Raw genomic sequence first — 16,394 nt, forward strand, 5'->3', positions numbered from 1 at the left:
TTTTTTGTATTAATAACAAGAGAGTAATTTACTCTACACATTCTATCTAATAATAGTGTACTCTTTTTATTTTCGCTAACGGCGTTACGCGCAAGTCTTCGTTTGTTTCGTAAGTCACTAGAAAAAAATAACTAGGTACCAATTGATGATGATTTTTCTGCTGTGTTTTCTCTTCTGTAGTCTAGATTCGAGTCGCAAAAAAAAAACTCTTTCGCTCTTCGTATTTACAACAAATTAACTAAAGCGTATTGACATTAGTTTCTCCTGCCTTATCGATTACTTTAACGTTAACATACCTAAGAGTTTAATACCTTGTTCATTCTTCTTTTTAATTATTATTCTGCTTTGATACTAGTTTGTTTTTCTTTTAGAAACTAATTGGTGTGTGATTCCTTTCACTCGTCTTTGCCGCCGGAAGCTTCCTCGACGAGGTTCTCCTCGCTGCCGTTGCTCACATCGTAGATGTCGAATTGATTGACCTCTTTCATGTTTTCATCAAGTTTCCGGCGTTCCGTGATGATGCGTTGTACGCTTTCCTGAGAGTCGTGCTTGGGGATTTTCTTCTCGTCCGGAACCAAGAGGAAGGGCGTTTCTTCGCAGACGATTTCCGCTTTCGCGAAGAGGTTTTTCGTGCTTCCGTACATCTTTTGCACAGGTTTCGATTCGTACGGGACGCAGAGAAGATTCTCGTTGATCTTTCGCAGCGGATACTTCTCCTCCGGCTCGATCACCCGAAGCAAACTCTCCGACCGATCGATGCTGATGATGTCGTCCACGTTCGTTTGCAGAAGATTTCTTCCGTTGAATTCGTTATTCTTGTACTCGCGGATGCTGTAGATGTCCGGTGAAGATTCGTCGATGTTCCTGATGTCGTCCAGATTCGAGAGCATTATCGGCTGCTGACTGTGCATCGTCTGCCGCCTCTGCTTCAACGGATTCGGGTCCAAAGATCGCTTAGATCCTGGAGGATTGTACGTGAAATTCGAAGGCAGTGATAGCACCTGAAACCAATACATTATTAACACCTAAATATATAGTTTTTTTATGAGCAAAAAGCGCAAACCTTAGTTAGAGGTTTGGTTTGTGCGCATTCGGAATCCATCTGCAACGCCAGACACAGCTCCCTCCTCTCTTCCATCTCCTGTTTCTCCTGGAACTCCCTTTCCAGTTGATTATCCATGTCCTGTTCATCTTCCAAATGCTTGTGTGATTCCTCCAAATGCTTCATCAACACCTGAGAACATTGAGTAACATCGATTTAGTAAATCTTGAACGTTGAGATTTTTTTTTTATATATATTTATACGTACCGCTACTACAACGTTGACCAAAACAAATTGGGCCATGAGAACGAAGATGACGAAGAAAATTGGAGCAATCACAGGTGATACGCAGCAGTTCTTCACGCAGTCGGCTTCCAGTCCGCAATTCTCTATTCTCAGGGTGTCTTTCATGATGCCGTTCCAGTTATCGCCGGTGGCAATTCGGAACAACGTCAAGAAAGCCATCCCGAAATTGGCAAAATCTGCGTGCTCTCCTAAACCTACAAAAAGGAAAAAAAAAACGTAGAATTATATAATACTTTGATAAGTTTCGATTGTTACCTTGGCACGGATGCTTTTCCGAACATTCCAGCCGACCGAAGAGCTCGACTCCGAGCGCTGCGAAGATGAAAAAGAGGAGGAAGAACAGGAGTCCCAAGTTTCCCACTTGCGGAAGAGCCTGCATCACTGTGTCCAGAAGTGCGCGAATTCCTTTGGCCATCTTGAGGAGCTTCAGGACGCGCGCTATCCTCATCACGCGCATCACTCTCAGCACAGTCGGGTTTATGGGTATTATGTTGCTCTTGAGTTCTTCCAAGATGATTCCCACTACAGATAAGATAACGATGATAACGTCCAGTTGATTCCATTTCTCTTTGAGGTAAAGCTTGAAACCGAGAGCGACCAGTTTCATGATGCTCTCGAGGATGAAGACGGCGGTGAAGAAGTAGTTGAAGATCTTCAGGATGTAGCTGTGCGTATCGTCCATCCGGTACCTCTCCGTCGCCATGGTCACAACGTTCAATCCGATGACGGCGGCGATGGCCAAGTCGAAGTACTTGGAGGTGACCACGTTGTGGATGAACATCCTCCAAGGCGAGTAATTTATGTAGTAAGGCGGTTCGTTCATTTCTGCAACAACATAATTCATTTAACAAATCACCGTTAATTTTATACTGTATTAAAAAGTTTACTTCGTCTGCGTTTTTCCATCTGCAAAGCCCGTTTAGCGGCGCGCCGAACCCTTTCCTCCTTCTCCTGCTCCTCCCTGCACCTGTGGAAATTCTCCACGACGACGCCGACGAACATGTTGAGGACGAAGAAACCCACCAGAAGTATAAACGAAATGAAGTAGAGCAAACGCCATTCCGAGTAGTTGGTTTGCGGCTGCTGATCCACGCCGACAGCATCCAAACCGGTGTACATGATGTTCACCCAGCCGTCTCTCGAGCTCAACACGAAGAGCGACATCAGGGCTTTACCCAGATCGTCGAAATTGTACTTCTGGTTGGTCCAATCGTACCCGCGCGCCTTACAATCCGTCTTGTTCTTTATACCCTTCACGTTATCGCCCTTGCAGAAGTAGAAGGATCCCTTGAACAGTTGCACTCCGAGAATACCGAAGATTATGAAGAACGTGCAGCAAATAAGCACGATGTTGCCGATAGGTCGTAAAGATGATAAAAGCGTTTGAACGACGAGCTTAAGACCTGGCGCTCTGTTGATGACTCGCAACGGTCGTAATGACCGCAACAATCTGAAGACCTAATTAGAGATTTCGTTAGTTTCGATTCGTGTTTGTATTGAATAAACGTACTCTTAAGATTCCGAATATTTTAGGACTCGATTCGCTAATCAGAGACATGAGTAAATCGACGATTGATATGATTACAAGAGATCCATCCATGATGTTCCAACCTGAGGTGAAATAAGCGTCCGGGCCGTAGCACATTCCCCAAGCGACGACCTGCAAAACACTAATTAGATAATGCATTCAGCGTGATCGAAGTACAAAACCTTAACGAACATCTCGACGGTGAAAACGACAGTAAAAACGTCGTTGCTAACCGATAAGAAATGTCTCTCTTTAGAATCCGGAGGAATGTTGGGTCTTTCCATTGCCAATGTGATACAATTGCAAGCGATGAAGAGTAGCACAACGTTATCGAACCACTTCTGATCCACCAGCCAAGTGCAAAGCTTCCGGAATCTATTGTTCGGAGTGAAGATGTACAGAGAGTAATCGTCGCGTTCCTTCATGCATCCTTTGGGTTCCAAGTAGATGAGCAGTCTTCGGAGCTTGTTGAGTTCGGGTTCGGGAGGGTTCTCAACGATCTCGTCCATTTTCACTGGTGGTAAAACTTTCTCCTCCTGCAGAACATTGACCGATTTTGCCTCGAAGCTCTGCTTCCTTGTAACGGTGGGACTATTCAGCTTCGATAGTTGAGCGTTGCACGGGCTTATCTTCGATTGCGAAGAGTTGCTGAGGGAGTTGTGACGGGTGAGAGGTGGCCCTGCGTGTGGATGAAAGCTATTAGTGTTATTACTTTTGACAAGAAACTTATAACACAAACCGTTTGGACTCTTGTTGTTCGGGGTGTCGCGTTGCGTGTCGTTCTGGATGCGGATCGAGGATTGCAGAAGAGAATCGTTGCGAAGACTCGACTAAACAAACAAATTAATTTGTAATTTATGTAAATTTAATGTTATGATTATCCTTACGTGTCTCGAGACGCCGCTTCCGTTGCATTGCGAATGATCCCTGCCGTTATTCAAAGGGATGGCATCGGAATCCGAACCGCTCCTGTTCTTCTTGCGTTTAAGACTCGATTTAGAACCCAACTTCCAGGAGTATTTTCTTTGAATGCGCGCCTTATCCGATGATTTGGGTACGGAGACCTTCTCCGAGAACGTTGTTGTCTTCGATCCGATCCGCTCGTTGTGCATGATGATCTTCGATGGAAACTGCTCCTCCGGTGACTTCTCGAATTGCCTGTAAGTGAGCGGAGGCGGCGACAGACTCGGCGGCTTCAGCAGCTGCAACGAACAAAGTGAACGAGCGTTAAGCTCCAGATGCTCGGTGATAGGTCCGGTAGGTTTAGGTACTGATTTCTGTGTGGATTCAGTGCTACAGGGTGGCGTGTCTGTGGTCGGTGATGGTGACGGTGGTGTCGGGGTCGGGGTGACGCTATATCTGAACTCTGGGAAATCCTCCAGAGTGGTGCTCGGTGAATCTTGAGGGGTGGCTGCGGTGTGCGTGATCTTGGGCGTTTGGAACTTGCGCTTGCTGGGTGACGGTGTCGTGTCTTGCTTAAGCATTTTCGATTCTTTCTGTATGTTGCATTTGGGCTCCGAGTCCGGAGACTTGAATTCGCGGCAGTCGCACGGCGGCGTGAACGCAATGACCGAAGCCCTGTGACCGTTCATCTCCTTCACCTTCCTCAGCTCCTCCGCAGATCTCCAACAGTTCTTCCCTCCCTGCAGCAAATACAGCAAATTAACTTTACGATTCTTATTGAATTATGTAATTGATTAATTGAAGAAAATGTGATGAGTTCGCTTATTTAGAATGATAATTTTCTTACTTGATGGTAACTGGAGCTCGAACTGGAAATGGACCTGCTGCTCTCCTCTGAACTATCCCTATAGCTGGACTCCATCATCGACATCTTCCTCCTGGCCATCTCGCGCTGCTCCTTCTCTCGCCTCTCGTTTCGTTCCGAACTGAAACCCTCCACCAGGATAGCGACGAGCAGATTGAAGAGCACGTAATTCCCGAAAGTCATCAAAGCGACAAAGTAAAGAGCGGCCCAATGCGACGTCTTCGCCATCCCGTTGGAAAGCACCATATTCCAATCCTCCTGCGTCAGGATCTAAGGACCAGAAACACGTATCAATCGATCCCAAAACAAAATCCGAGTGTTTTCTTTTTAGATGTTAAATTTAGTTGATTATTAAATATTGATTATGTAAAATGGTTCGTGAATATATATTTCATGTACATATATACACATTTTTTTTCTTGTTGTTTGTTTGCAAATATTATTTTTTTTTTTTTTGGTTAGCGAAAACGATAGGAATGAACGAACAGAAATAAAATAAAATGTGTGGATCTTACTTGAAAGACGGTGACCGTGGCCCAGAGGAAGTTGTTGAAGTGTTTTCTGTCACATTCACACCGCTTGTCGTGCTTGGCGATCATTTCACAATTACACTCTCTACTTACACCGTCTGCATCGGTGTACTTGCAAAACTTACCGCCAAATAAGTACATGCCAAGAATGCTGTTAACATCAGACACGAGTTATAGAGATAATCAAGCATATAACACAATATACACAAAGAAAAGAAAAAAACCCTTTAAGACTTATTATATAATAGTAATTGGTAATGCATCAGAAAACGCGAAAGATAAAGAGAGAGAGAAAAAGGGGGGTAGGGCCATATCTGCAAGCAGCCAAGCTCATGTATGTTGTGTTATTGTCGGTTCGTTTATCAAACGAAAAATAAAATCTAAATTTTGTAATTAAAAAACTAAGAAAACACGAGGATTGGTAACGAGTTGGGTGCCCCACGTTGGTCACCCAATCTCGTTAACCTTCCTCGAAACCCAGTGCATCCAAAAATCGATTCTGATAATTCCTTTAATTAATCAGTGCACTAACTACTGAATTCATTTACTTAACAAACTACTCGATCGATAAAATGGCTTTAGTTTTTTGTTGTTTTTTCTTTGGAGTTGGGGTTTCTTTCTAAATCTACTCGAATCGATTGGAAAACTAAATTCGAATTCGATTCAGTTTAAGACTTAGTCAAACTACTTCAAAAGAATAATCTGCTACGAACGACAGTAAAAATATTGTTCTTTTCATAAAACGTAAAAAAAAACATCAATCTGAGGGGGGGGGGATCGGAAATCGGTTGATACACACAACTTTTAATTAACGCTCACGTAAATTAAAGAAAAGTTAAGAAAATTATACAACAAAAAAAAGTAATTTAATTTAAAGGGGATTTTCTTTACAAATTTAAGGTGTGTGTGGAGAGACAAAAAGAGAGATAGAGAGAAAAGTGTTAAGTGTTAAATATTTGCAAGCGATATCAAAAAAAAAAAACAAATAAAGGAAATCAGGCGTAAGTTAAAATTCGCATCAAAGCCGCTAAACCTCGAATGAGGACTAAATCAAAAGTTACGTAAACAGTTTTGGATTAGAAAATGAGAATTTTAACTTTTTTTACGAGATGCAACTTAATTATAGTCATTTCCCATTTAAGATTAAGATTTAGTAAGTAAGTGAATTGGCGAGTGTTCAAAGTGATTTAGATTTAGTGCATGCATCGTGATTATATATATATATATATAATAAATATTATATAAAAAAAAAGTAGCAGAAAAAGAAACGAAGTGAGTACAGAAGGAGAAAGCGTAGATCGATAAAATTAGTTAATTATTTTCTTCGTTAGTTACAAACTATTCATTCAAACTTACATTATTTTTTTCACAACTTATTATATTGATTTTTTTTTGCTAATATTTCTTTTCTTTTCTGTTACGTTTTCGGGTGGATTTCAAAAGAAAAATCGTCATTTCCCAAACCAAATTTCGAACGGAAAAATCGAAAGAAAAGATAAAAAAAAAAACAAACGAATAAACAAAAAAAGAAAACGAAAAAACGAAACACGAACGGAAAATTGAAACCATACATACCTTACGGAAAAAGAAAACAGTTTTATATACAGGTTTGTTTTTCTTGATTGTACTTTGTCTATTTTTTTTTCAAATCTGGGCAACGTGACTGAATGAGATGTGTATATGTAGTAATTAATTACTCAAAATTGTTTCAGGTTATATAGCAAAGGTTAATAATATCAACTCGCTACTTGATGGATGAGAATTCGAAATAAATAAATAATAATTGGGATGTCTTTTTTTTTTGTTTGTTTTTGGTATATATGTGCGAAAAAGTCGCAACGTTTGGAGACAAATTTCAGTTCTGAGCATTCGCTGAAAGCTTTTATTACTGAAAACTTAAGAAAATCAGAAAATATTTTGTAATTCTCAACTAAACTAATATCAGTCTCTTACGTTGCAATTGAACATTTTCGCAGTGGTGAGTACGTAACTTTTTTTTAGTAAATTCTGTAGTATTTTTTAGTATTTTTGTTATTTTTTTTTTGAGAACAAAAAATTGAAAATACCTGAAAAACGGTAACTAGGGCCCACAAAAGCGAGTCAAAATTTTTCCTATCTTTGCCGTCCTCGGTCATTTCGTCATGAAACTTGCAACCGAACAGATTCATACCCAAGATGCTAGAAAAACAAGCCCCGTCATATAAATTACTTGAGGAAACAAAATTACAGAGAAACAGTTCACAAAGTTTTTAAAACCACATGTAGAAACGAAAACGTAAAAAAAAAACGAGAGAGAGAGAAAAAAAAAACATACAAATTTGATTTGGAATAATAGAATAAACTAATTAGTTTTGTATATGCATGTTTCTTTTTGTTGTTTGCTGTACATTCATTTTCCATCTTCTTTTGTTCTGTGATTCGTATTCAATTATTTATTTTTTTTTTCGAGTAATGAGAGAAAATCGATTTGTTTAAATCAAACTGTGAGGATTTTATTGTTTTTTTGTAGCGTAAAAAATAAAGAATCGGTGATTGAAACATACGAAGATTAAGAGAAAATTTTGTAACAATAGAAAATGTGAGGTAAATTTTGTTGGTGCCATTAACGTGTGCAAATCGAGTAGTCGCTGTACAAAACGAAAACAAAAGAGAGAAATAGAGAGAGAGAAACACAGAAAACAATAGTAGATTGAAAACAAATTGGAGATAATTGAAATGCAAAACAAAACCAAACAAATTATAGAAATATACACGTATTAAAAAAAAAACGTCTCGTGTGGATTCGGTGTGTGCGTTTAAATTGGAAACAAATCAAATTCAAACTGAAAATAATTAAATAAAGTATCATGAAGTATATATATATAAGAGTGAAGAGTACATATGTAGAGATAAAGAGAAAGAGAGAAATAGAGTATAATAAACGATGTGGTGAAAGAGTGAGTTCATATTTCATATGTAATAAATAAATATAGTTTTTTCTTTTTAAACAATTTGAAATGTCTGGCGTGGAGGGTGAGAAAGTATAGAAACGAAATTTGTAATTAAAAAAGAATTAAAATTAATAAATTTAGAAAAAAAATAATAACAAAAACCAAAAAAAATGTTAATATTTCTGCGTGTGTATTCAAACAAAGACATATTTAATGATAATACTTGCAAGTTGTCATAGCAACAAAAACAATTATAATTTGTATTTTCAGTTTGAGACAGTGACAGTTATTAAATGACAATCAACTGTCAAAGTTAAGGGTTAAAGTGAATCCTTAAGTTTTTTTTTATTATTACAAAAAATATAAATTTTTTTTTGATAAATTGCTTAATTAAAAATTAAGCGTTGATGTGACAATATTTCTTTAAAAAACTATAGAATTTAAAGAAAATGACACATTGAAAGTCACTTTGAGGTTTCCTCTAATCAATTGCGTTGATGACATTAAATAATTGTCTTTGTTTGTATCCGTTAATCTGGAAATGATGTGTTCCGATAATTAATCTGAAGAGATGTCTCGCGATTCGGCGGTGGATTCGTCGTGCAAAGTTTGCAGATCCTTGAGGACGCGATTGATTTCACACAATTTCGAAACGAAACATTAACTCCGCAACGATTGAATTCAATTAGACGTCTTCCATTCGGTGACATTAATTACCCTTTCGCGCGAAATTTGGTGATTCGGCGGTGATTTATTATGAATGTAAATTTCTCTCTCGAGAGAATGAGAGTTGTATAGAGAAAGAGAGGTTTTAATATGAAAGAGGAATCTCCCATTTATTTGGGTGAATTCTCATAATGAAGGCGCGTCACGTCCTTGCTGGATCTGCATAATTGCCCTTAGCCCAATAAGAAATTCGTTGTCGTCGGAGAACGAAAATAATAATAATAACGAACATAAAATAAACTGAAAACACGAGGGGACAAATATATATATATAAGTAAGTAAAACCGCGAGTTCGTAAAGTTAAAGCGAATTTGTTGTTGAAATGTTTGCGCTTACCTAAATATGAATATGAAGAGGATGAGGAGAGAGAAGAAGATGGCCACGTTGTCCATGGTTCGTAGCATCACGAACAACTGTCTCCTGAGGTTAGGCATGAATCTGACGAGTTTCAGGATTCTTAAGAGGCGGAAAGTGCGGAGCACCGAGAGACCGGAATCTGCCTGCATGTCTCCGGTGTACTTTTGGAAGAGTTCGATGGCGCTGAATTTGTTTAAAAAAAATTAAATTAAGTTTGTAAGTTTTTTTTTTGATGTTACTTACCTTAAGATTACGATAACTCCGTCGAAGACGTTGAAGCCGTTCGAGATGTATCCGAAGGGACCTTCGGAAATGACCTTGAGCAGCATCTCCACAGCGAAGATCGCCGAGAAGATGATGTTGCTCACCTCGACGGCGTAGGTGAGATGATCGGGCTGGTTGTGGTACTCGATGCCCATTGACGAGGTGTTGATCAGGATGGCAAGGAGGATGCCCTGCTGAAAGTACTTGTTCTCCACCAGAAGTTTGACGTACCTTCGCGCCGTGCTGAAGAACCTGATGATGCCTTTGATGGTGGTGCAGACGACGACGTAGCATTTCGAACGTTTCGCGTTTTTGTACTCGGATTCGCAGTGCCACATGTCCTGGCAGCAGGTGTAATCATCGTCGGAGAGTTGCTGCACGTACAACTCGTCACCGTTCTTAGGTTTGGGTCCTTTCGACAGGGAGCTGAAGAAGGTGTCCAAGGCGTGACCGGTCGGAAGCGCAGCGTTTATACCGCCGAGTGCGAGCAGCTCCTGGCACGTCATTGTTTCGCCGTTGATGAGGTCGCCGTAATCCTGCGTCACCTGCTGCTGGCTCTGCAGGATCTGCTGTGGACTCGGTATAGTCGTGATCTGCCAAATGTTTCCATCGCCTATAATAAAGAAACAAAAAGTGATTATGACAAAATATATTTGTTTTTTGTTGATACAAAAATATTCTTTCTTGTTTCCGATTCTATTATTTAGTGTATTGATCTTGAAATGAAGAGGAGATGAGTTCGAGAGGATGATGAAGAAGTAGTTGTGGATGGAGGAAGAAAAAAAAAAGGAAATAATTCTGAAGGGAGTGGATTTAGGATCAAATTGATTCGTATATATCGAGTGAGCAGGGGATGGCAGGGGTGCGGAACAAGGGTAGTAGCGTTTTCGGTGCAGCTCTGAGCCACTTACAAGATCGAACGCTTTTAATCTTAAGCCGACTCGAGGAGCACTTTAACAACCGTGGAACAAGGCTTTGGACCCGTTCTTCTCTTTTTTCTCTCCCCATTTATTTTTCCATCCCTCTTGGGGGGTAAAAACGAAAAAAAAAACAACGGTAGGCCAGGGCGAAAACAATGAACGATCGTGTGTATATATATATGTAATCGGAAACGGAAACGACATAATAATCATAAATACTGGATAAATGGGAAGTAGAGGAAGAAGGGAAGAGACATGCTTTTCGGATGGTTCAACAGGTTTTTTATTTGCTCCCATTTTTTTTTACTTCTTGTACTTCTGGCTTTTCCGCAGTTACAGGAAAAAAAATGAGAGGGAATAAAACGTAATGATTCGATAAAGTTAAATTGTTCGTCTTGATCAGTTTCAATAAAGAATCTTTGTATTTCATCATTCATTATAACTAAATTATATCATTAAATGCATCAAAGATTAATTAATGAAATACTAATTAAAGGAATTTGTTGCAATTGTTATATTGCATTACACTTAAATTAATATCTCACTACATTTCGCTAATTTATAGTAATTAAGGTATTGAAAAATGAAAAATAAAGTTCAATTGTTCGTCTTGATGACTTGATCAGTTTCAATAAAGAGTATTTAATCATTCATTATTATAACTAAATTATATCATTAAATGCATCAAAGATTAATTAATGAAATACTAATTAAAGGAATTTGTTGCTCACCACAATTTGCTAATTTATAGTAATTAAAGTTTTGAAAAATGGAAAATAAGGTTAGATTCAATTTTACCTGTTTGAGTCATCTTCTCGCTGGAGCAAACGTTCTTCTTATCCAGACAGATGTTGGCGCTTGCTGAGAGCAGATTCGAGGATGGATTCGAGGTCAGAGGTGAATCTTCGCCGTGTCGCACGACGACATCGCTGAACATCACCGAAGATCTCCTTCTGTTGTTCTGCGGAAGCGGCGGTGACAGCAGATTCCCGGACAGCTGAAAAACAATCATAAAGAATTTGATGAAGAGGTGAGAAAGTGTGCGCTTGGTAGATGCGGGGCCGTGTGTTATTGATTCATCTCTTCACCTCGTTGTTGCTGTTGGTGGTTATATCCTGGTTGGAGATCGATGAGACCCGCAACAGGCTGGGTCGTTTCGGCATCATCTGACTACCACCGCAGCCGCCTCCGATCGTCGTCTGCTCCTGTTCCTCGCTCATCGTGATCGAACTCGTCCTGGATACACCCTGATGCGTGTTTGGCACTAATTGCGACTGCAACGAAACTACATGAAAATCCATCGATTAGAGAAATACCCGATCCGTATACTAACGACGTGTCTGAGTCGCGGACAGCACGGGTGGTGTCTCTTGTTGTAGTTAAGTCTTATAGTCTCGCCGGCGACGATCTTCCTGTCCCGCCTCTGGTCGCGGCGGTGCTTCAGAAGACGTATCTTCTTGATCAGTCTTCGCTTGCTTCTCCTCCAAAGATGACCGATATACTTTACAATTTCTTAAAACAATAAACAACAAACAATTGATTAGACAAAAGATCAAAAAAACGTTGAAGACTCAAACAACATCAGTCAACAGAAAACACAATTAACACATTGATCAATTCTTCAAAGAAGTTGAAGTTGATTAACTAAAAGATCAAAGAAGTTGATGAGTTAAACAATTTGAAACTCCAGTTGATCAGTCAAAAGATTAATGAATTAGTAGTCTACATTTTAATGCAGTGGACTTGCAGCAGTTCTAAAGATGACCGATATACTTTACAATTTCTTAAAACAATAAACAACAAACAATTGATTAGACAAAAGATCAAAAAAAGTTGAAGACTTAAACAACATCAGTCAACAGAAAACACAATTAACACATTGATCAATTCTTCAAAGAAGTTGAAGTTGATTAACTAAAAGATCAAAGTAGTTGATGAGTTAAACAATTTGAAACTCCAATTGATCAGTCAAAAGATTAATGAATTAGTAGTCTACATTTTAAAGCAGTGGTCTTGCAGCAGCTCTAAAGATGACCGATATACTTTACAATTTCTTAAAACAATAAACAACAAACAATTGATTAGACAACAGATCAAAAAAAGTTGAAGACTCAAACAACATCAGTCAAACAGAAAACACAATTAACACATTGATCAATTCCTCAAAGAAGTTGAAGTTGATTAACTAAAAGATCAAAGAAGTTGATGAGTTAAACAATTTGAAACTCCAATTGATCAGTCAAAAGACTAATGAATTAGTAGTCGACATTTTAAAGCAGTTGACTTGCAAATAGAAAGTTGAAGATCTTGAAAAGTTACCTCCATAACAACTGGTCGGTTCGCTGTTGTTGGTGCTGGAAGCCAGAGTACTAGAACTTTGAAAACGCGCCCTCTCCAACCTCATCCTCTCCATCTCTCTCTTCTTCGTCTCGGAAAACTGCGTCGCGATTACCACCAAGCACAGATTGATCATGAAGAACGATCCGATCTGAAAACACATCATTAGACTCCCTCGAATTGATGATTTAATGAAAGTACTTACGACAATCAGAAGGACGAAATAGATCCAATCCCAAAAACTGTGTCCGTCCTGCACGTAATACATGATATCCGTCCAACCCTCCAACGATATAACGAGAAAAATCGCGATCCAAGCCAACCCGATGTTATCGAACGATATCGTACCCTGAAACGGATTCGATCCGCTGTCGTTGCACGTCGTGTAGTACTGGTTCCAATTGATGCAGCCCGCCTTCTTCTCGAAATGCTTCTCCTCGTACGTCAAATTGCATTTCATCTTGCCCTCCTTGTACAGCGGTATATCCTTGCAGAAATGCATACCGGAGTGCTCCGATTTGCTGCAGATGTAGTCCTGATCCGAGGAGATCGAATAGTACAGCGACAGATCCCTGCAACGAACAACATCAGATCCGAACCACAGCAAACATCTACTTATTTTTTTTGTACATTTTTTCTTTGCTGAAAAGCGCAACATCCTTCTTTCTATCTCAATTAATTAAGCGAAATCTCCGCGACGGATTAAGTGGATCGCTAATTACAATCTGACGCAGAGCGCCGCTATTCTCTCTTCGTGTTTCGATATAATTTAATTAAATATTTTCTTCTCAACGCGAAATTTTATCCTTTAATTAAATCAATTTTACAACTAGTTAGAGTACATTAACTATTATTTCTTAAATTTGAAAGATTTTCTTCATTACTGATTAATTATAAAAGAATATTAAATTATCTATTTGAGAGTCTGTAGGAAAGAAAGTTGTTTCGTTTTACGACTTTTTTTTTGCTTGCTAGTACATTGAGAGACACAATACAATATACACTAAAATCGAACACTGATGATTATATTTGTGATATTTTTTTTTAGTATTTCTTGATTAACGTGGTCGATGTATTATTACATCAGATGAAAATGTTAAAATATGTAATGGATGCAATAACGAGATCATGCAGATTACAATCAAAAGAAGAAAAAAATAATAATTGAACATCGACTAGACGTGCAAACTTAACTAATTGAAGGGATGCAAAGAATGTGTTTTGCGTGCGTCGAAATTGAATACCGAAAATTCGCATTTGGGATTTCCATCCTCCGGTTAAGTAATTCGTAAAGTCGATGATACGTTAATTGCGAGGGAAAGTTAGAGTCAGATGAATGTGAGAATGGTTTTGGAAAGCGAGACGGGTATTCCCAAAACGGTGTACATTCACGCCTCGGCGACAAAAGGGAATTCCATTAAACGGCCGACAATAGGGAAATTATCCGCTCCCTCTGGTGGTGGTGGTTAAATTCCGTACCTTTTTGACCTTTCTCGAAACGTCGTATTAACGTGGAAAAGTTTGTTATTTTTTTCTTTTTTGGGGGAGAAATTATCGTCTACTTATAAAAGATTGAGAAAATAATAAAAAAAAGTTTCATAAATTTATGTGCGTAACGCGTTTAATTTCCTGCTCGAGACGTGAACTTTTTCCTTGATACGAATGATAAGCCTCGAGAAAAGAAACGTATTAAAATTGAAGAAAATAAAATATGAAAAATTCATTTAATTTTTTTTTGATATTTTTGCTAAAGTTTATTAATTATACGAATATTTTTTTGATAAAAATAGAAGATGTAGATTTAAATCATAGATATGTTGATGTAATTGTAATTTTTACGATTTTCTTTTTCCTCCATTTTGTTGTTCTATTGAGGTTAAGTCATTATTTACTTGACAGATGTACAGTGTCAATGATTATTTTTTTTAACTGAAATATATATAATGTATAATGAAACGAAGTCCAAATTAATCATTTTACGTAATTTTATAACTTTAAAAAGTATATAAATAATTAATAAAGGTTAAGCAATGTAAATTTGACCTAAATCTTGTGAAAAATAGAATGGTTTAACGTCTACGATAAATGTCATAAAAGTAGCGTTACGACTTTGTTCCTATTAAGGTTATGTCACTTTTTGTTTGACAGATGTACAGCGTCAATCAATAAATTTCATAGAATAACAAAATATAATTAAGATTTTTTGATAAAAAAGAAGATGTAGATTTAAATCATAGATATGTTGATGTAATTGTAATTTTTTTTTACAGATTTTCATGTAATTCATGTAAAAAAACGTGTGATAAAAGTGTAATGAAAGAATTGATCTAATAGTTTATTTGTTGTACGTAAAATTTCTCATTTCTTGTTTGATATGTAACAAAAGTTTTAGTTCAAAAAGCAAGATTTTCCATACTGAAATTTTGAAAAAAAGAAGTTAGTAATTATATAAATAAAACTTTAGTTAACATTTGAATGATAAAAGTTTTCTTAAGAAAAGAAACTAAATATTTTAAGTTGAATTTGCTAAAACTATTTGTTTACTTATAACTGAAAAGAACACAACTGAAGTTACAGAGAGAAAACAATAACATAATAAGCTTTAGCTGAACAAATTACTGAACTATACACAGTTCACTAATTCGTTGTTTGTTGCTTTGCGGTTTCAAGAGAAACGTAGCAAAATTTCTCTCGCTCTAAGTCGAGTTTTCCCTTAGTTTCTCAACTTATATAGTGTGTATATAGTTCGACGTTGCTCAACAAGAAGCTTCGTGCAAAAGCGAATGAATGCCTCTTAATTAAAAAGAAAATAAGGAAAGAAAAAATAAAACTTTTGTCCGTTGAATCGGAATAAATTGCGAACGAAATAATTATTTTCATCCCCCGTACAATTTTCTCAATTCAAAAACCTCCACATTTCACGCAAACAACAGTCCTTTGTAACATCATCAGTACCTTTCCTGCTTGGAAAAGAAGAGATTAGCAGCGGGATTTAACTAAACGCAATTGTGAGCCGTAATCTTTCCGCGCGGATAAACCCTAACGAAGACGACGTTGAAGCTACTGCTACTACATTTATTTATTTAAATATATACAGAGACACAAACAGTGTGGCTTTAACTGTGCATTAAAAACGTTTATTTCGTCGTGAAATTGAGAACGGCTGTAACCATTTAAAACTACAATTTTTATTTCCCCTCTGTCCACGAATTGAATTATTTCGACTCGATTAATTCAAGAAGCCCTTGAGAAACGCACAAAAGAAACAAAAATCGATTGTTTTTTTTTTCGTATAAAAAAAAGAAAGGGTGATTGAATAAACATCCCTGTCTTTTGTTGTATTAATACCAATATATTAAGGGTTCTCTTCATCGAATATTCTAGCTTTTCGTATAAAGAAAGAATTGTTGATTCATAAATTACAGTTTTCGTTGATTTATTAAAGGTTTTCATTGAATTATCACAACAAACCCCGGCGCATCCACATTTACTTTTGTTTCATTATAAAACAAATACAAAGTTTTCTTTTTACTGGATAACTTTTAACGTAAAACTTAACAAAACTAAAAATGTTTGCATTATTGATAAGTTGTAAAAGTTAATCAATGCAAATTTATAAGAAAGGTGACCGAGAATGTTTAAAACATGCTAAATATTTTGTCATAAAAGAAACGTTACGATTTTAT

At 37.5% G+C, this 16,394-nt stretch overlaps 1 protein-coding gene across 5 annotated transcripts in view; it reads right to left on the reverse strand.

The window, feature by feature from the left end:
• Positions 1-16,394, reverse strand: part of LOC108558205 (voltage-dependent T-type calcium channel subunit alpha-1H) — a 33,769-nt gene continuing 17,375 nt past the window's right edge. For 2 of the 5 annotated variants that reach the window (XM_017915041.1, XM_017915038.1), the window contains 18 exons: positions 12,914-13,280; positions 12,691-12,859; positions 11,705-11,883; positions 11,460-11,645; positions 11,170-11,368; positions 9,431-10,064; positions 9,167-9,370; positions 5,160-5,325; positions 4,627-4,914; positions 3,764-4,519; positions 3,616-3,706; positions 3,059-3,555; positions 2,859-3,008; positions 2,236-2,806; positions 1,604-2,173; positions 1,310-1,542; positions 1,064-1,234; positions 1-1,001 (listed from right to left, as the gene is read on the reverse strand). In XM_017915041.1, the coding sequence (XP_017770530.1) occupies positions 396-1,001; positions 1,064-1,234; positions 1,310-1,542; positions 1,604-2,173; positions 2,236-2,806; positions 2,859-3,008; positions 3,059-3,555; positions 3,616-3,706; positions 3,764-4,519; positions 4,627-4,914; positions 5,160-5,325; positions 9,167-9,370; positions 9,431-10,064; positions 11,170-11,368; positions 11,460-11,645; positions 11,705-11,883; positions 12,691-12,859; positions 12,914-13,280 (6,037 nt within the window). In that variant the 3' untranslated portion in view covers positions 1-395. Of the gene's footprint in view, positions 1,002-1,063; positions 1,235-1,309; positions 1,543-1,603; positions 2,174-2,235; positions 2,807-2,858; positions 3,009-3,058; positions 3,556-3,615; positions 3,707-3,763; positions 4,520-4,626; positions 4,915-5,159; positions 5,326-7,240; positions 7,353-9,166; positions 9,371-9,430; positions 10,065-11,169; positions 11,369-11,459; positions 11,646-11,704; positions 11,884-12,690; positions 12,860-12,913; positions 13,281-16,394 lie in introns of all 5 variants that reach the window. The other 3 variants (XM_017915042.1, XM_017915039.1, XM_017915040.1) reach the window with 2 other exon arrangements.

The sequence above is a fragment of the Nicrophorus vespilloides genome, unplaced genomic scaffold (genome assembly GCF_001412225.1).
Source record: "Nicrophorus vespilloides isolate i.1.1-1 unplaced genomic scaffold, Nicve_v1.0, whole genome shotgun sequence".
Classification (NCBI taxonomy): Eukaryota; Metazoa; Arthropoda; class Insecta; order Coleoptera; family Silphidae; genus Nicrophorus; species Nicrophorus vespilloides.